The sequence below is a fragment of the Ambystoma mexicanum genome, chromosome 4p (genome assembly GCF_040938575.1).
Source record: "Ambystoma mexicanum isolate Mex_15411 chromosome 4p, UKY_AmexF1_1, whole genome shotgun sequence".
NCBI lineage: Eukaryota > Metazoa > Chordata > Amphibia > Caudata > Ambystomatidae > Ambystoma > Ambystoma mexicanum.
The window spans coordinates 820,885,354-820,905,446 of record NC_090927.1 but is presented as its reverse complement, the minus strand read 5'-3'; the positions used below and the strand labels follow the sequence as shown (position 1 = coordinate 820,905,446).

The 20,093-nt window shown below is 50.9% G+C and overlaps 1 protein-coding gene across 1 annotated transcript; it reads left to right on the top strand.

The window, feature by feature from the left end:
* Window positions 1-336: 336 nt before the first annotated feature.
* PRDM13 (PR/SET domain 13) lies at window positions 337-19,779 on the top strand. The gene is made up of 4 exons (XM_069606393.1): window positions 337-588; window positions 6,013-6,144; window positions 6,689-6,809; window positions 16,533-19,779. The coding sequence occupies exons 1-4, from the start codon at window positions 448-450 to the stop codon at window positions 18,008-18,010; spliced, it is 1,872 nt and encodes a 623-aa protein (XP_069462494.1). The 5' UTR covers window positions 337-447; the 3' UTR covers window positions 18,011-19,779.
* The last annotated feature ends 314 nt before the right edge of the window (window positions 19,780-20,093 follow it).

Genomic DNA, 20,093 nt, shown 5'->3' with positions numbered 1-20,093 from the left:
AATGGCGGCCAGCGGGATTTATGGTGGAATTATGCACTGGGGTCTGTCACTTAAAATATCGTGAGTGTCGGGGGACAAAGCCCCATGCTGAGGATTAATGGCCCCAGCAGACCCCGGGCCAAAGCGGCCCTTTCTTCCCTTGACAAATTGTTTTTTTTTTTTTTTTTGGGGTGGGGAGGAGGAGGCGGAGAGGGGGTCATTGTGCGGGGCTGAGGGAAAGTCTGGTGTGACCCTGCGGTGGGAGCCGCCAGCTGCTGGCAGCGCGGCCCCCGCCGCCCGGTGCGCCCCCAGCGGCCGCAGCGCGCACGGCGCAGCCTTCATAAGGCCCCCGCGCGCACTACGCGCCTGTCACTGTGCAGGCGGAGCCGCCGGAGCAACCTCTGCCGCCCACCCCCCGCCGCCACCCTGCCTGCCCTGCCCGCCACTCCCTGCCGCCGCCCGGGCGCCATGCACCTACAGCGGGCGACCGCCGTCAGCGTGGCCGCCGAGGGCTGCATCCCGGCCGGGGCGCGCCTGGGCCCCGTGCCCGGCCCCCTGCGCCTGGGCAAGTACCTGTGCGACCGCCGGGAGCCTGGAGCCAGGAAGAAGGTACGCTGCACCTGGGGGCCCCTGCGCGCGTGCGAGCCTGCGTGCACGCGCCTGAGAGCCACTTTCTGAGACTGTTCTGGAAGCATTCCTGTGGTGACGCATTTCCCAACAGGGGTTCTACGAATTGCACCCGACCTTGTGGTCGCAGCCAGGAGTGTGGGAACAAGGCCCATAATGTCGGGCGCGGTGTATGTTGCAATGTTTTTACTGTGGCCGAACTGTGCAGGGTAAAGTTACCAGAGGGGCTGGAGCGCGCGCGACTTCAGGCCGCACTCACCAAAGAGTTCAAAAGTCGCTTCTATTCGCTCATTGAATTTTGAAAACGCTTGGGCGCCCTGAAGCACGTGTGCAGTGTTTATCGCTATACTGTCGCGCTGGCGGTCATTTGACACTTTTGTTGGTGGTGGTCTGTTCCGGAGCGCCCCATTTGATCACAGATTAGGGAGTTGGGGAGTAATTAGGGGGATTTGACACAAACGGCTGAATTTCAGCCCATGGCACACGCCTTCTCCCAGGTGGGCACCGTCGTGCCAGGCCAGGCAGAAACCCCGCTGAAGGCTGAGGTGCATGTTTTCTTTCTGACCGACTTCTAGAAGCCCTTCCTCGCGTTTCTTCTGACTGACCCCCCCTTGTATAATCTGTTGCGTTCGCATCTTTAGTATTTTCTCGGCTCTAGTTGCGATTCTTGTTTGTTTTAATTAATAATTGTCTATTCTTGCCGTCGAACTCATGCCAACGATTCAACGGTGGCCAGGAGATTCGAAAGAAGTAATATCCGGGCTTTACTGCGACTTTCTAAGACACCCCGGTTTTATTGCGACATGAAAGATACCCGGGCTTTATTGCAATGCAGCCTGCACTTTCTCCTTCCGATTGCCGACCTACGTGTTTATATCAGAACGCCGAGAACAGGTTTCATTGCTTTAAAAACGAAATACGAATAGCAATTTCTAATTTTGGGATAGGTTGGAATTAAATGGCTATTTATTATAAAACATGCCGCAAATGTATGCACCTGCAAGTGGTATTTCAGCAGAACGCTCAGGCCAGAATCGGCAGGCACAATTGTGTTTCACAAATATTTTTGCAGTTCATTCGTTAAAACGTGTTCAACACAAAACGAATATTTACAGGTCTGTCAATCTCTGGCTTTTAATGAAACGAAATACGGGGGTCCGATCGAAGCGCGGAAAGCGCGTCAGTTTCGCGTGTTGCTTCTGCCCGTGACAGACGCGGCCGAGCGCCTTCATGGGCGCGCGTGAGTTATGATGCGGGATTGTTTCCACTAAACTGTTATTTTGATATTATTGCCTCATGGCCCAGCGTTCCGGGGGGGGGGGGGGTAGGGGAGGTGGGGGGGCTCGGATTTGTCACGCTTCGATCTTGGTGACAGTGAATTGTTTTTAAATGCTGTGCCGGGCCTTTCAGGCCTCTTCCCCCGGCCCTGGCGGGGCCGGGTTCTCACATTAGGCGCTTTGTTGGGTGACTTTTATTGCGGGGCCGTGAAAGACACTCGAAAGGACGCTCTTTTGTGGCGGTTCCAGAGCGCGCCGCGCAGCCGCGCAGCCGCGCGCGCATATCCTGCCCCGAGAGGCCGCGTGCGAACGTGCGCATCTGGGCCGGGAACTCGTCCCCGTGGGGGCCGGAGGGGCGCGATTTAAAGCCGATCTGTCATCGTTTGAACGCGTTTATCCCGGGGCGCGCAGCACCCGCTGGGAGCGGGGATGCGAAACATACACACGCATTTAATTATCCCCGGAATATATATGCGCAAAGGAGCAGAACACACTGGGCTTTTAAGCGTGTTACACATTTCTATCGCTGGATTATTATTTTTTCGCTCGCACACCTGTCTGAGTGCAATATTTGGGAGAATAAACCGTTTTTAATACATTTAACCATTAATAACACCGAGTTTTCATTAACACAGCAGAGTTTTGGTTAAGTTGCTCATTGCCACAGGTGAGTGAGCTTTCACTTCTAGGTCCTGGGGACAGAGCCCGCGAGGCGTAGACCCCGCCCCCTATCAGTGACGTCATTGCTGCAGGGCACGGCCTCCTGTCTGCGGCTTGTTAAGGAGATAGACGGGCGGACTGGGGGGCTTCCCGGGGGTGCAGCGGGAGGAAACCGGCCGACGCAATTGGAATAGGTAAAGAGGTGCACGCGGAGGGCAGATATGTGGACAGGCGTGTGCAGAACATTTTAAGAGCGAGTTTACGCCGCTGTCATTATAGCATTGGTCCATAGTTCGTTCCACGTAAAGTGTGCTCGCGGCTGGAGACACGGCATGTCTTTATATTCTGTGTGCAGCTATATGCCTCACCAAGCATGCCTCATTCCGTGCGTGTATATATATATATTTATTTAACTTTATATATTATGCTCAGAGCTCCGGTAATTGAAAACATTGAAACCTACAACTTAAACTCTCTTTCGCCCTCTGTAAATATATATATATATATATATATTATATATATATATATATATATATATATATATATATTTGGAGAGAGGGTGAAAGAGCGTGAGAGAGAGCCGTGTCAAGTGTGCAAAGGTATCCAGCACTCCCCGTGATCTTTGAATATAAGTATTTAGGACCTGATTCGTGGAATATTTGCCCTGTTCAAAGGGACCTTGCCCTGCTGAAAAGTGACTTTGCACTGCTGCCACAAACTCCTTATTCATGGAACCGTGCAAAGTGTATTTTTGCCGTGTAAAGTCCGGACAAAGCCATTTTGCACTGCAAAAATGACTCTGCGCTGACTTTGCACGGTTCCATGAATCAGGGTTTGTGTCGGCCGTGCAAAGTCACTTTTCAACAGTGTACTTTTAATGAATCGGGTTCTAAGCAAATAGAATGAAATGGAATGAGGCCCACACGTGCGCATACGTGTGTTTCGATCTGGTCATGTATGCGCGCATGCCTGGATTTGGTATGACGCTCCACTGGTTTCTGTACCCGACACTGTGCGCGTGAGGTCGTGCCTGCCCTGGCAGGGGGTGCTGTGTAAGGAAATGCCCTGATGTGTTGGGGGGGGGGGGGCGCTCCTGTGTGGCAGCTCAGGTCTGAGTTCTTGCCCCCATTCCCCGCGGGAGCACATTGGGAAAGGATCGGAAAGCCGCGCTACCCCCTCTTGGCCCCGCGCCAGTCTGCGATAGGTTGGGAGTTGCATTGAGCGCGGTGTGTCTGTTTAAAGTTCGGGCCTCGGAGTCACATGGTGGTACAGTGCCCGTGTGGGCGTGCCCCGAGGCTTGTGGTTCACGCGTTACTTGGCGCTGATTCAGAGGCAAGGACGGGCTGGCTGCGCTGCGCTGCGCAGGCCATACGCGTAGCACATCGTGTCCCGTGCCGATACCTGCGCGCAGGAGCGTGCGCTTCCTCCTGCCTGGGCAGGTCAGCAGTGTGAGTGTTTGCAGCGGCGGCCTGCTCTACCATGTGGCTGGCTGTCCCGTGTGTGTGCGCTGATGAAAGTGTGTCCATGATGTCTGGGGTGCTGTACTGTGGATGCATGTCAGCACGCGCGCACGCACGCACATGGGTCACAACTGGCGACACTGTTGGCCTGGGTGCATATGTGCATGTATTGAACACTTGTCAATAGATTGACAGCTTTTCTCTGTGGACGTTTCTAACAGGTGCCGCATATCGGTGACTGAGTCGCTGGTGCTCAGGACAGGGGTGCTTGTAGCTATCGGGGTTCCCGTGTGTCTGCACCCTGGGTGTATTGCAGGATCTAATTACAGGTGTCCTTTTTATGCGGAGGAGACCGAGTTACACTGTGCTTTTCTGGTGTTGCACTGCGCGTGCGCACGTGTGTTTGTGTGTACCTACTGATTGCTGCGCCATGGTCATGGCTGCGACTCTGCGGCCGTGCCCGCTTTTTGTAGGTGGGTGCTCTGCAGCCCTTCCCGTGGCATTGAAGTGCCACATCTGTGGGCGTGCCTGTGCTTTGTTTGTACTTGCCCTCCATGGGCACACGTGGTTTGCAGGGGCTGTTCTGTGGGTGCCTGTCGTTTGCAGTTGTTTCTCGGTATTTGCTCTCTATGTGCACATGTGGTTTGCTGGTGACTTTTTCCTGCGTGCCTGTGGTATTTAGGTGGCTCCTGTGTGGTTGTGGCTGTGCTTTGTCGGTATTTGCTCTCTATACGTGCATGTGGTTTGCTGGTGGCTTTTCTCTGTGTGCCTGTGGTTTGAAGGTGACTTCTCTGCAGGCCTTCCTGTGGTATTTAGGTGGCTCCTCTGTGGATATGTGTGTGCGCATTGTCGCTATTTTCTCTCTGTGTGCGCATGTGGTTTGCTGGTGGCTTTTCTCTGCATGCCTGTGGTTTGAAGGTGGCTGCTCTGCAGGCCTTCCTGTGGTATTTAGATGGCTCCTCTGTGGCTGTGTGTGTGCATTGTCGCTATGTTCTCTCTGTGTGTGCATGTTGTTTGCTGGTGGCTTTTCTCTGCATGCCTGTGGTTTGAAGGTGGCTGCTCTGCAGGCCTTTCTGTGGTATTTAGGTGGTTCCTTTGTGTGTGTGTCTGTGCATTGTCGCTATGTTCTCTCTGTGTGTGCATGTGGTTTGCAGGTGGCTTTTCTCTGCATGCCTGTGGTTTGAAGGTGGCTGCTCTGCAGGCCTTCCTGTGGTATTTAGGTGGCTCTTCTGTGGCTGTGTGTGTGCATTGTCGCTATGTTCTCTCTCTGTGAGCATGTTGTTTGCTGGTGGCTTTTCTCTGCATGCCTGTGGTTTGAAGGTGGCTGCTCTGCAGGCCTTCCTGTGGTATTTAGGTGGCTCCTCTGTGGCTGTGTCTGTGCATTGTCGCTATGTTCTCTCTATGTGCGCATGTGGCTTGCTGGTGGCTTTTCTCTGCATGCCTGTGGTTTGAAGGTGGCTGCTCGGCAGGCCTTCCTGTGGTATTTAGGTGGCTCCTCTGTGGCTGTGTATTGTCGCTATGTTCTCTCTTTGTGCGCATGTGGTTTGCTGGTGGCTTTTCTCTGTGTGCCTGTGATTTGAAGGTGGCTGCTCTGCAGGCCTTCCTGTGGTATTTAGGTGGCTCCTCTGTGGCTGTGTGTGTGCATTGTCGCTATGTTCTCTCTGTGTGCGCATGTTGTTTGCTGGTGGCTTTTCTCTGCATGCCTGTGGTTTGAAGGTGGCTGCTCTGCAGGCCTTCCTGTGGTATTTAGGTGGCTCCTTTGTGTGTGTGTCTGTGCATTGTCGCTATATTCTCTGTGTGTGCATGTGGTTTGCAGGTGGTTGCTCTGCAGGCCTTCCTCTGGTGTTCAGGTGGCTTCTCTGGGTGTACCCGTGGTTTATAGGTAATTGCTCTTTATGTGAGCCTGTGGTTTGCAGTTAGCTGGTCTGTAGGTGTGCCCGAAGTCTTTGCTTTGCGACATTTGCTCAGCTGATGATGTCTAAGTATGTGGGTCTCTTGCTGTTTTCCAGGTCCGGTTAGTACGAGGCGAGCTGCTGGATGAGACTGGGAGCCCCGCTGCTGACTGGATAGGATTCATCCGGGCAGCCAGGAACACCCAGGAGCAGAACTTGGAAGCCATCGCAGACGTGCCCGGAGGACAGGTAAAGAGGGCTTTCTTCCCGTGTATTGACCTTGAAATCAGTAGTTCATTGTGTGATATTGGAAGTGGTTGTGTGTGTTGATGTTCATGTTAATGTTAAAGGTATTTATGTAGCGCGCCGTCACCAATGGAATTGGTCTCCAGGCGCTCAGGCGGATCTGTAACGAGAGGAGTTTGGGGGTTAGGTTAGTCGGCTGTAGAGGGAGAGTGAGAAGAGTGGTGTGCTGTTGGCGGCTTCAGTTAGGTTTTCACTGTGTGCTGAGCTTTGGTGTAAGTATCAGATCAGAACGAGGCCTTGTGTGCTGTTGGTGCATTATATGTGCTGTTTGTTGTTGCGCGTGGTGAAGTGTGTGCGGTTTGCTGGGCGAGAGATGGTTGTGTGGGTTTTTGGGCGAATTAGGCAAGTAAAGATTTGAAGTTGGGTTAGTGGGTTGTAAATCCTGGTTCTAGCGGATGTTGTTCTATTTAAGTGGCATTCCTGTGGGTACGCTTAGTAGCTGTGTGCCCTGGTAATCATAATGTCCCTCCTTTCCCTATTTGCACAGATATTCTACCGAGTGTTGCGGGACGTGCAGCCTGGAGAGGAGCTGGCTGCCTGGTACAACAACTCCCTAGCCCAGTGGTTTGACATTCCCACCACCGCCACCCCCACGCACGACGAGAAAGGTACGATGGCCAACACAACCTGCTCAAATGCGTTCAGTTTGCAAAGTGACGTAGCACAGACACCCTGCTCAAATGCGTTACGTTTGCAAAGTGACCCAGCACAGACACCCTGCTCCAATGCGTTCAGTTTGCAAAGTGGCCCAGCACAGACACCCTGCTCGCACCCTGCTCCAATGCGTTCAGTTTGCAAAGTAGCCAAGCACAGACACCCTGCTCAAATGCGTTAATTTTGCAAAGTGACCCAGCACAGACACCCTGCGCCAATGCGTTCAGTTTGCAAAGTGGCCCAGCACAGACACCCTTCTCAATTGCGTGCAGCTTGCAAAGTGGCTCAGCACAGACACCCTGCTCCAATGCGTGCAGCTTGCAAAATGGCCAGCACAGACACCCTTCTCAATTGCATGCAGCTTACAAAGTGGCTCAGCACAGACACCCTGCTCTCACCATGCTCCAATGCGTTCAGTATGCAAAGTGGCCCAGCACAGACACCCTGCTCAAATGCGTGCAGCTTGCAAAGTGGCCCAGCACAGACACCCTGCTCGCACCTTGCTCCAATGCGTTCAGTTTACAAAGTGACCCAGCACAGACACCCTGCTCCAATGCGTTCAGTGTGCAAAGTGGCCTAGCACAGACACCCTGCTCCAATGCGTTCAGTGTGCAAAGTGGCCTAGCACAGACACCCTGCTCCAATGCGTTCAGTGTGCAAAGTGGCCCAGCACAGACACCCTGCTCAAATGCGTGCAGCTTGCAAAGTGGCCCAGCACAGACACCCTTCTCAATTGCGTGCAGCTTGCACATGCTTCAGACTTTTAGCACTTGCAGGCGCATTGCGGCGACATAAAATACTAATGAGCATTTGACAATTAGATGTTTTTTCACATTTGATGGGCGATAGGACAAACGATATGAACTTTCAATGTATATGATGCGAACTTTACGCAGGACTGTTGCTGTGCAGATTTTTTTTTTATATAATCATGTTATGTTTTAAACTGTAAATTGACGTTCGATTCCGTACATTTGATTTCTGCTCCTGGTATTAGAGTTACTAGAGCCCGGGCACGCGCTTGCCTCGGCGCTGCCACTATCTTTAGAAAGATGGTAAAGTCGTGACGTCGCGCGGCTTTTCGTGATTGGATTGCCGCGGATTTTGCTAAAATCGGAATTATTTCGCTGTGCATTTAGTTCTGCAACGATTTAATTAATTTCCTTCTGCTGTTCACTTGCCAAGAAATCGATGTTTATTTTACGAACAAATCGCTTTGAAGAATAGAAACGAGCCGTCGCAGCCATTTACGCCCGGGCAAATCCAAGATCACGCGCACACCTGGGCCTGATTTACAAAGCGTGTTTCAATGGGTAAATCGGGACCAGCGAGTTTTAGTTGGGTTACAGGCCCCGGGTGCCTGTTTATGGTGGGAGTGGGACATTTCGCAAAGATCTGGTTTGAAGGGTCGCTGCAGGTAAAATATCCATCGGGACCCCCCAAATATTAAACATCAAAGAGTCGAGCTGACAAACGAAATGGGGGCAGTGCCAGCATGGAAGGCTGGACCGCGTGTCCGGTGACGTTTTGGCCCGTTTTTAAAGCAGAAATCATGAGGGTGTTTTCATTCCCACAAAAACATGACTGGCGGTTCTTGCGGACTGATCCTGTCCGATCGGGAACGGGTCTCAGGGCGGCCTTCTGAGAGGCTGGGGATGGGGGGGAGTGTTCGGGGGGGCGGCCTCAGGGACATCGTATAGGGCCGCCTGCTGCGCTTTCCCGCGTTGTTTATGTTCCTCGTTTTCAACGAGCGAGAAACCGAGAGGCGAACAAATAAACAGGCTGCGGAGGGCGGCCAAAATCCCGAGCGCGATTTAGGGCCCGGACTGCATTAACTATGAGTAACTGACCGAAGATGCATTCTGTCCAAAGCCCACCTACCACTCAGCTCCAGATATGGCAAGAGTTGGATGAAGGTGCATTCTGCCCAAATTCCCCCTATCACTCAGCTCCGGGTATTACAAGAGCTGGATGAAGGTGCATTCTGCCCAAATTCCCCCTATCACTCAGCTCCGGGTATTGCAAGAGCTGGATGAAGGTGCATTCTGTCCAAATTCCCCCTATCACTCAGCTCCGGGTATTGCAAGAGCTGGATGAAGGTGCATTCTGCCCAAATTCCCCCTATCACTCAGCTCCGGGTATTGCAAGAGCTGGATGAAGGTGCATTCTGCCCAAAGTCCCCCTATCACTCAGCGCGGATATTGCAAGAGCTGGATGAAGGTGCATTCTGTCCATAGCCCCCCCACCTCACCCCCCCCATCACTCATCTCCAGGTTTTGCAAGTGCCGGCTGAAGGTGCATTCTCCCAAATTCCCCCTATCACTCAGCTCCAGGTATTGCAAGAGCTGGATGAAGGTGCATTCTGCCCAAAGCCCCCTATCACTCAGCTCCGGGTATTGCAAGAGCTGGATGAAGGTGCATTCTGCCCATAGCCCCCCTATCACTCAGCTCCGGGGATTGCAAGAGCTGGATGAAGGTGCATTCTGTCCAAAGCCCCCCCCCCCAACCCCCTGGCCCCCATCACTCAGCTCCAGGTATTGCAAGAGCAGGCTGAAGGTGCATTCTCCCAAATTCCCCCTATCACTCAGCTCCGGGTATTGCAAGAGCTGGATGAAGGTGCATTCTGTCCACAGCCCCCCCCCCCATCACTCAGCTCCGGGGATTGCAAGAGCTGGATGAAGGTGCATTCTGTCCAAAGCCCCCCCCCCCCATCACTCAGCTCTGGGGATTGCAAGAGCTGGATGAAGGTGCATTCTGTCCAAAGCCACCCCCCACGCCCCCATCACTCAGCTCTGGGTATGGCAACCGCTTGCTGAAGGTGCATTTGGTCTCAAGCATTATCCAGGGCTCAAGTCGAGGGTACACGGGGTCCGACCCCCACTTTTTCCAGGAGTCGCCTCACGTTTTCCAGAGGGCACCTTGATGTGCTATCTTCCGCCACATTTTACTGGTACGACAATGAGTCCCCCCCCCCTCCACACCCCTACAGGACATGACACCTGCTACAAAGGAACACGTCACCTTTCCGAGGCTGAGGACGGCTATCGAGTGCCCTCCGCACGGAAGGGGGCAGAGCACGGCCCTCCCCGGGCGGCCCGGAAGCTGTATCCTGGCACATCTCGTCCACGTGCTTCTCTGAGAGGCCGTGAAGTGTCTCGGGCACTCGGTGTATCAGTGACCCACACACCAACAACGTGGGGGTGGCAGACGGGGGATCGTTAATCTAATCCCCCCCACCCCCCTCAGCCCTCTTAACCAAACTACAGCGGGTCCAAGGCCAGGGGTCGGCGATACAAGGGTCTGCTTGCCTGATTTGCAAAACGTTTTCCAATGGGATGCCGCATTTAGAAAATGCTTTTGTAAATCAGGCCCTCGACCTCAAAGTGGTTGAACTTTCGGGAGCGAGGCTTTCAGTCAATTCCGAAAGAAAGCGAACACCCCGGACAAGGTGGCCGTTCTCCGGATCTAGTAATACCCCCCCCCCCCCCCCCGCCCAAGTCCAGGCCGAGCTATTACCAGAAAGGGCGTTTACTGGAAATCAAGAAACGCTCCCCAAGAGACACCCTCATCGCCTTGGCCAGTTGTCTCTCATTCCCAGACACTTTTCGTTGTAATGAGTGCAACTAATTTGTTTTAAAGTAAAGCAAATGGGGATGTGTGCACGTTTTTGAGGCTCCTGCCTCATTTTTACCACCTCCCTTCATTTCTGTCATCCAGGCAATTAAGATGAAAAAGTCTTTGAAAGAATTTCCAGCAAAGATTCATAGTTTAGGGCGCCGACTGCCCAGTGTTTTTTTGGGGGCAGCAGGCACTCAATAAAATAAGTAATGTATCCAATAATCGGGAAAACCGGGGCTGAGGAACGCCACAGTTCGCGGACTTACGGAGCATGGGCAGCGGGTCCGCTGCGCGCGACTGATACGTTGGGTTGGTTCATAAACACGTTTTTGAATGTGAAAATTCCATTGCAAAACGTTGATAGAAGGTTTTTATAAAGGAGGCACATTTATAACTCGATGGGTCGGAGCACTCATTGGCTCATTTTGGAATCTTCCCCCAAACACGGGAACAAGACGGGGGGGGGGGGGGGGTGGGTTGCATTGCTTCTCGGGGACCAAAAATGCACTCTTTTTCATATTTCGAAAATTCAGCCTGGCCCGGGGAGACTTTCCGGCCGTTTCGTTCGTTTCTCTGCCTTAACATGTGGACATTGTTTCCGATTAGTTAAAATGCAATTTCTCGGTTGTCATGACACGTCCCTTGGGCTTCACCCAAATCGGCCGGCTTACGATTTTTGGCCAATATGACTCTAAACGCCAGTGTAAAAGATGACCACGCACAGGGGGCAGCGCAAAGCGCAAAGGCGGCGATAACAGACGTGTGTTTCTTTTTTTTTTTTTTTAAATCGTATCAAGAAAGAAATATGAGCGCAGGGAAACCCCCCAAGTTCCCATTAAAGAGCGCCATCAGGCCACTGTCACACGGGCCGAAAGGAAAGTATCCGAGGGCCCGGGAGGGGCTGGCGAGGAGGCGTAGTCCCGGGAGGGGGCTTATTAAACACGGACTCCCCCGCATTGTTCGGGCGCGCAATGATCAGCTCATAATCATTAGAGCTTTTGTTCGCGGACTCGCGGTTTCCCCGGCATATGTCGCCGCCTCGGCAGATGGGGTGGCGCCATTTTAGGGCGTCCGCCTGGGAGCAGCTGGGGCTGGCCAGAGAGGGGCCGTGGGTGGCTTTGCTGACAGCCCGAGTCCTAGGGGGGCGGGGGGGGGCACACCAGAGGCTATCCCTCCCCTGACCCACTCCACCTCTCCCATCTTCCACGCCAGGCCCAATTTCACCTGACTGGAGCTTGTGGGGGAGGGAGGGGCAACTTTCCGAAAGTCTTCTCCATTGGCTCGTGGGTATGCATTGCGCCTTCATTTTATGCACGGTTTCAAAATCACACCGTTGGACAAGCTTAAGGACACTTGGGGAATAATACAAACACCAAAGACAAGTAGCGTTTATGACGCAGACAACATTTACACAGAGCGATGGTAGTGGCCTGTAATACCCGGGCGCACGCTGAACACGGGGTTCTCACTACAGGCTAGATGCAACATCACGACTGGCCTGTAATACCAACATTATATCACGAGCGTATATAATAGGTGAGTTGCGATGTCACGTGTCTGCTGCCCGAGCCAGCACGGGGCGGAATCGCGGCTGCACTGCAGCACCTAAACCTGTCACCTGCCTCCCAAACACCCCTCTTCTGAATAGCTTTCCGTGCTTCTATACCGCTATCCATTTACCAGGAGCTGTTTCTGGGAGTGCGTTTGTTCTGTGCACTGCTGGAGATTAGCACAGCAGAGCACGGCGCCGCATGCACGGCACTCGTTATTAACCACAAAACCGCTCCCGGTCCCTTTTTCTAATATTCAAAACTATTTTCTATGATATACTACACGCTTCCTATTAGTATTTAAATGAAACAGATTCAAAGATTAAGTGAGAGGTTTTTCAATGGGATTGCACCATTGTGAAATGCTTTTGTAAATCAGGTCCTTATATATTATAAGGAATAACATACTGCATACTGTACGCGAAAAGGGCATTGCAAGTCACCTCAGAGTTTCGTGATTATTATGGTGACAAAACTCCTCCTTGACTTGCAATGGCCTTCTAACGTGCAGCAGGGGGCGTATACCCCACATGTAGAGGTCTATGGTTGGCTGTACCTTTGCGGTGTTGCTGCCCTGTTACACCCGGAAGTGGGGCACGATGTGTAGAGAGATTTTTCTTGGGAAATCGGCGTTTTCAGCAGCTTTCTGAAACGTACACCCGTGAGACTGTCCCGAGTCTGGCTTTTATTTTCTTCGTAGGGGGCCGTTTTTCACGGATGCGGGTTGCTTTCGCTTTCAGAGCACGGGTGAATGTGAAACTCGGCGCCCTTTTCCGAAGGAGCAACACGTGTAGGCCGCAACTAGTTGCACCCCAGTGGCCACCCCCCCGCCCTTCTGCCGATGCTTCGCTGATAATGGAAAAACGAGACTCAGTATCAGCAGGGCCGGGAGCCCAGCACAAATGTTCTGAATAATTCTACTTGTTTTCCGATTCCAAATACTCGAACGTGGAAATAGGCCTGCTTTCTCAGGGGGCTTTGTAATGCAAATGACTTATTTGGACAATGTTAGTTACTACACGTGTTTACAATTTGGAAGTGCGTAAATAATAGCACCTTTAATAATACCTATTTAATTCAGAAATATAGAAAGAAAGGCTGAAGCCCCCCCCGCCCCCCACAGTAAATCCCACACTATACAATTTGCAGAGTTTCACCCCCACAGCTGCATGCTGTAATTAATCCATCCCTTACTTTTTAACACAATGCAATTCCACATGACGCACATATTATTTAATACATGTGGCTTGAAGTGGCTCCTAAACTGAGGGGATAACAAAATGGAAACGATAGTTTACCGCTGTGAGTCAGACATGGCACTGTCCAGAGAAATGTTAATAGCAGGCAAACTTAAAGTCAAACCATGAACACGCTATTTACAAAACAATGAAAAGAGCCAGATTTTCGTTTCCCAACAATGGCATCAATGAGGGGTAGAAGTCAGAGGCAATGGAAAGGGGGGCAGCGCCATAGGGGGGCTGTATTGGTAAGCAGAGCACACCTGTCTTCATTTTCACTTAATGAAAAAAATTGCACATTTTCAGATTATACATCAAAATTGGTAGCATTTTATCTGCAAGAACAGCCTTCTTTAATTTGTATTTGTATTAATATAAAATGTAAACTATGATATTTCCAGATGCCACCAAAGTGTTGACGCCTTTCGAAACAGACACCCACATATTCTCTGGTCAGTCCGGTTTAATCTGATAGACCACACTGGAGTGATATGCCCCGAGGTCCCCCGTAGGAAGCTGCATGGGTGCTAAGAGGTGTGGGGAGGGGGAGGAGGGAAGGAGGAGCGGGGAACGGGAGGGAGCGCTGGCTAGCAAGCAGTCCCCAGGCTGCACGGAACGTGGGCTTGTACCAGACAACACTGCCCGCGTTCCGAACATCCTGATTGGCCAGCACCCTCTTTCAGGGTGCCAGTTTCCTAAACAACCTTTTGAATATTACATATATAAGTTAAGTCGGCGTCTCCCAGTTATTCTCAGGAAGGAGATTTCAGCCTCAGCAGTGAGGTCTGGACAAATGACCCGTGGCACATATCCTCCCAAGCGTATTCAGATAATACCCAGTCAACGCTTATGGGCAACATGAGTGCCAGTATGCGGTGCACGCTGGGAGACCTTGGCATCTAAACCTTGGTGTGCGTGCGGTTGGAGTGCACAGGAGTCATTATCAGTCCTGACATGCACTGTGACCCACAGCCTCTTTTCCAACTCTATGGAACGGCATTGCAGGGGGTGTAGAATGAAGGCGCGCGGGACTATTCACAACACAAACACATACAAAGGTCCGCATGAAGAGTTTGCCAGTACGGAAACAATAAATTATGGCATATTCATGTATTTTGATTTCTGCATTTTACCACCTGTTTTCCGAACCTCCAAATTCCAAGTTTGAGGGTAAACTGGAAGAAATTCCCCCCAGACTTGCTGGAGGTTTTCCCGCCACATTACCTTCCAAAAATGGAGGATGAGCCCTGGGTGGAATTCCCGTCGGTGGCACATCCTCCAAATCTGAAAGAGAGTCCTGTGGACTCCAGGAAGTGGAATTACCACTGCCACAGAAGAGGGTGGCTGCAATGCTAAACAGGGTTGGTGGTACTTTGACAGGAAATGTTGCTAAACTTACACTGAGGCCCCCAATGCGCCCTCCCCACTTTCCACTACACCCTAAAATGGAAAAAAATACCTGTCAGTAAAAAGGCTGTATCCTCCGATTGTCATTTCATAGGAGTTGATTACGAGTTTCATAAGGCCCTGCGATGAAGTCACAGTGCGAAGACATAGCACTTGGAAATGGGCATAGTTGATATTGCTCGATATGTCTCCAAACACGGTTGGTCTGTCCATTTATTTGGCTACTTTAACACCGGAGATCTGACTCACAGAAGCATTATATAATGGCTCAATCCCATAGGAAAATGCTGCGTGAATCAGGCCCTTAAAGCCTCATTCATAGAAGCATGAGACGCTGTGTGAATCAGGTCCTTAAAGCCTCATTCACAGACGCATTAAATGCTGTGTGAATCAGGTCCTTAAAGCCTCATTCACAGACGCATTAAATGCTGTGTGAATCAGGTCCTTAAAGCCTCATTCATCGAAGCATTACACAGTGTGAATCAGGTCCTTAAAGCCTCATTCACAGACGCATTAAATGCTGTGTGAATCAGGTCCTTAAAGCCTCATTCATCGAAGCATTACACACTGTGAATCAGGTCCTTTAAGCCTCGTTCATAGAAGCATTAATTGCTGTGTGAATCAGGTCCTTAACGTCTGATTCACAGAAGCATTTAACGCTGTGTGAATCAGGCCCCTAAAGCCTCATTCATAGAAGCATTACACTCGGTGTGAATCAGGCCCTTACAGCCTCATTCATAGAAGCATTTATCGCTGTGTGAATCGGGTCCTTAAAGCCTCATTCATAGAAGCATTACATGCTGTGTGAATCAGGCCCTTAAAGCCTCATTCATAGAGGCATTACACGCTGTGTGAATCAAGCCCTTAAAGCCTCATTCATAGAGGCATTAACCACTGTGTGAATCAGGCCCTTAAAGCCTAATTCATAGAAGCATTAATCACTGTGTGAATCAGGTCCGTAAAGCCTGATTTGCAGAAGCATTACATGCTGTGTGAATCAGGCCCTTAAAGTCTCATTCATAGAAGCATTACACGCTGTATGAATCAGGCCCTTAAAGCCTCATTCATAGAAGCATTACACGCTGTGTGAATCAGGCCCTTAAAGCCTCATTCATAGAGGCATTAACCGCTGTGTGAATCAGACCCCTAAAGCCTCATTCATAGAAGCATTACATGCTGTGTGAATCAGGCCCATAAAGCCTCATTCATAGAGACATTACCCGCTGTGTGAAACAGGCCCCTAAATCCTCATTCATAGAAGCATTACACGCTGTGTGAATCAGGCCCATAAAGCCTCATTCATAGAGACATTACCCGCTGTGTGAAACAGGCCCCTAAAGCCTCATTCCTAGAAGCATTACATGCTGTGTGAATCAGGCCCCTAAAGCCTCATTCATAGAAGCATTACACGCTGTGTGAAGAATTACACGCTGTGTGAATCAGGCCCATAAAGCCTCATTCATAGAGACATTACCCGCTGTGTGAAACAGGCCCCTAAAGCCTCATTCCTAGAAGCATTACATGCTGTGTGAATCAGGCCCCTAAAGCCTCATTCCTAGAGGCATTACCCGCTGTGTGAATCAAGCCCTTGGTCTCCTAACCTAACTCTTGCTTTCCTACTGCTTCTGCTTGCCCAGATCTACACATGGCCAAGAACCACATTTCAAGATTCTGCTTTTTGCTAGAGGATTAAGACTGGTTGCACAGGGAATTGTGTTTCATATAACCACTGCTGTCTGAATGTGCAGGTTTACATTTACTGTGTAGTGTCGCTTGTACATTTTCCACGAAGACATTCAAAGAACACGTTGCTTGGTACACATTCATAATTTGACAATAACCAATGCTTCTCTTCTTCTCTCAGGTGAGGAGCGCTACATCTGCTGGTATTGCTGGAGGACCTTCCGGTACCCGAACACCCTCAAAGCTCACATCCACTTCCACTGCGTGCTGAACAACGGCCGGGGATTCCTCAGCAACGAGCATGTCAGGAGCTCAGAGATCTTCAGCCTCTCCCCCAAGCCATTAGAAGTCTCGTCCAATGCAACCTCTGCGCTGAGGATCAACCCACCGCAAGGCAGCTGCGGATCACGGGACAGCACAAAGAAGGACACTTCCATGCCCCCGGCCTTGAGCAAACCTGGGGTGGCCAAACGGACAATGGGAAAAGAGGAGCAGGAGCGGGCCTTGGATATGAGTCTCACGGCAGCCAGGAACCACGGACAGTTCATTGGTATCGTTGGAAATGCTTCCGTTAACAATGGCATGGCATTTTACCCTGGCGTGAGATCCGCGTTCAAGCCGACGAGTCTCTCTAAAGTGGCCCACTCCGATTCTTCTAGGGAAGAAGCTAAAAACAGTGCACTGGGGTTCAGTAAAGTTTTGGGGGGAGTCAAGCAGAGCCGATCAGGGATTGAAATGTTAGGAGGCAGTCATCACACTAAATGCCTCCTGCCTGGGGACGGACCCTCAAACATTCTCTCCTGCGCCAGTAACATTCGAGGCTTCCCTTTGCTCTCCAACTTCGATGAAACTTCGGCCTTCAAGCACGTAGAGCGGGGGATCCACGCCAGTCTCTCCCCCAGCCGCTACAGCCAGATCCCAGCAGGACTGCACTTTGAGAGGTTCTCCATCCCTCAATTCGAAGGGATAAAGTCTTGTTCCGGGGAATGTAACATTCCGGTCATGCCTTTCACTGTCTACAATGGGGAGCTTCTGTACAGCTCACCGTACTACCCGCTCAAGTTTCATTTCAGCAACCTTATCAAGTATCCGGACTCTGTGTCTTACTTCAATGGGCCCTCCCTGAACCCAGATTTGGGATCCATCACCAGCATTGACCGTGAGATTTCCATGCACACTCAGCAGCTGTCGGAAATCGCAGCGGACAAGAACAGGGCAAGGCTGGAGACCATGCCCAGTGCAGCCCCCAACGGCAAGCCCAAAAAGGGCCACCTCTGTCTGTACTGTGGGAAGCTGTACTCCCGAAAGTACGGCCTCAAGATCCACATGAGAACTCACACCGGCTACAAGCCCCTGAAGTGCAAAGTGTGCCTCCGGCCCTTCGGAGACCCCAGCAACCTGAACAAGCACATTCGCCTGCACGCCGAAGGCAACACGCCCTACAGATGTGAGTTCTGTGGGAAAGTCCTGGTCAGGAGGCGAGACCTGGAAAGACATGTCAAATCGCGCCACCCTGGACAGAGCTTGGGCAAGGGAGAGGATAAAAGTGACCATGACTACCAGGACCAGGATGCCAAGAGTGACAATGACAGCGAAGTAGACGTCTGTTTTACAGATGACCCAAGCGATCAAGAGACTGGCATGAACAGTGAACCCTGAGGCCCAGGCATCACAGCTGTATATAGTTGTACACAGTATATATATATGAAACATTCTGGTTCTATTTATTTATGTGCTTGGAAAATAAACTTGTAAATGACTATAAGTAACCTAGAAGTATTTAATGAGTCTGAATTGATAGTAAGATACATGTTCCCGGAAGTTTGTAATCCTGCTTCTCACATGGTGAGCGACAATGGTAGATACCTCTTTGGGCTGACACTTTGATCTCATGGGATGCCGCAGGAAAGCAAGACCATGGTACCGCCACACGGAACGCGCGACAGTCAAACATGACAGCTCCTAGGGACTCGTATTTATAAAATGCTAGATACATGATGATCCATGTGCATCAGCATCCAGAGTTGGATGTTTCCCGGTGAGAGATCAAGAGCACAGGCAGGGGCATGCCCCATGTAGCTCTACACATGTTCTGGGCTCGATCTCCCATGTTTCCTCACCACTGACATGGCTGTCTATGGATGATGGGAGTTGTAGTCCAAAACATCTGGAAAGCCAAAGGTTGCTGGCCCTGCAATAGGAACTGAGGTGCAGCTTGAGCACTGCAGACCCGGAGATCCCCTTCATCTCTCCTCCACAGGTTGAGATGCACCAATGGCCTCTACTTCTTGGCAGTATGGCAGAACTAAGGGGGGTCTCCTACCATATCCAAAGCTCCCACTGTCTTGCCCGTCCCTCACTCACGCGGCCTCTTCTAAAATGCAGGTGGGCTTGCGTGTGTCGTGAACTCCTGCAGTTCAGCAGTGCCAATTAGGAGGTTGGTTCACAGCATGCAGTAGGAACGGCAGTAAATAGTTTATCTTAGGGGAAGCCTTACCCCCCTGATCGCTTCCCCATCTCATGTGGCCAATGCTCCCGTCCACTCCAAGGGCATCAGAGTGGGGATGAGCTGCGACTGCGCCAGCAACGCTCATTATGCAAGGCCAGCTCCATGGCCCGCCACTCGCCTTGCTGCGTACCAGTAGTCCGCTGCACACAGACCGGGGCGCAGAAATGGCAAGAATTCTCGCCCTTTGAAACGGAAGCACGTTCCTTGTGTCACTCTCAGTGTCCCGGGAAGCAGCGGCCTACTCCCTGGCCCATAGGCAACAGCGAGTGAGATGTTCTCCGCTACAGCGAGGCCCTAGAAATGGAGAAGGACATGGCTGCCTATGGCAGAACGGAGCAGGCCAGGCAGAGTAGCATTTTATGTCATGTACCACGTCAGTTCTTTCACGCCATGCCTATCCCTCCAGTTCGGTTATTGTTATCATATCAACTAATCCAATATGGATGCTGCTTGTGCAGGTTCTCATCACATGATCACTTGCATAGGCATTTATGCACTTCGCCTAGGACCTTATCAAATCTAGTGATTTTTCCAATGTGCGCGCACACGTACGGATTGGCACATCACCAGAGGACGCGCACTACCTTATAAGCGCGCGTACCAGACTTCCAACCGCCACGGCTTATAGACATGGAGAGCACATCATGCATAATTTAAGAAAAATGAACTCTTTTCCCGCTCAAATACAAATGTGATGTGTATGTTTGTTTAAGCGTGAACGATAAAAAGCCACCCCCATATTTCGGTGTTGTTTCCAGTTCGTTCCAGAAAGTCATGCAAATCATTTTTCAAAACAAATCCCAGGCAAGCTTTGTCCATTGTTTACAAAAGCGCTTTAGTAAGTTATTTTTTAAAAAATGTCTGCTGTTTGTTTTTTAACATGTCAAATAAATGAAATATTGAGCCATTGCATTTCTTACACATTGTTTTTTATTGGAACCAAACATGTTCTTTTTAAATGCTCATCTTTGATAACTGACCAAGTCCGTCAAATTAGTAAACTAGTGCCTGGCCCTTGAAAGAAACATAGCTATCTTTTATTTCACCCTCCTACCAGCAAAGACACCTCACAGGCTCCTCACAGGCCTCATCTTATCCAGGGTTGGCTACTCAGGGAGAGTTGCCTGATTTCCACTCCATGGATACATTCATAGATCACAAGCCATTCAACATAAGTATTTCTCCTGGCATTAGGCTCATGCACAAGGTGGCATCATGCCAGGACACTTAAGC

Coding starts and splice junctions, on each gene's coding strand:
- PRDM13 (XM_069606393.1), top strand. CDS start 448: ATGCACCTACAGCGGGCGACCGCCGTCAGCGTGGCCGCCGAGGGCTGC. Junction 589..6,012: donor AGCCTGGAGCCAGGAAGAAG/GTACGCTGCACC, acceptor GCTGTTTTCCAG/GTCCGGTTAGTACGAGGCGA. Junction 6,145..6,688: donor CAGACGTGCCCGGAGGACAG/GTAAAGAGGGCT, acceptor CTATTTGCACAG/ATATTCTACCGAGTGTTGCG.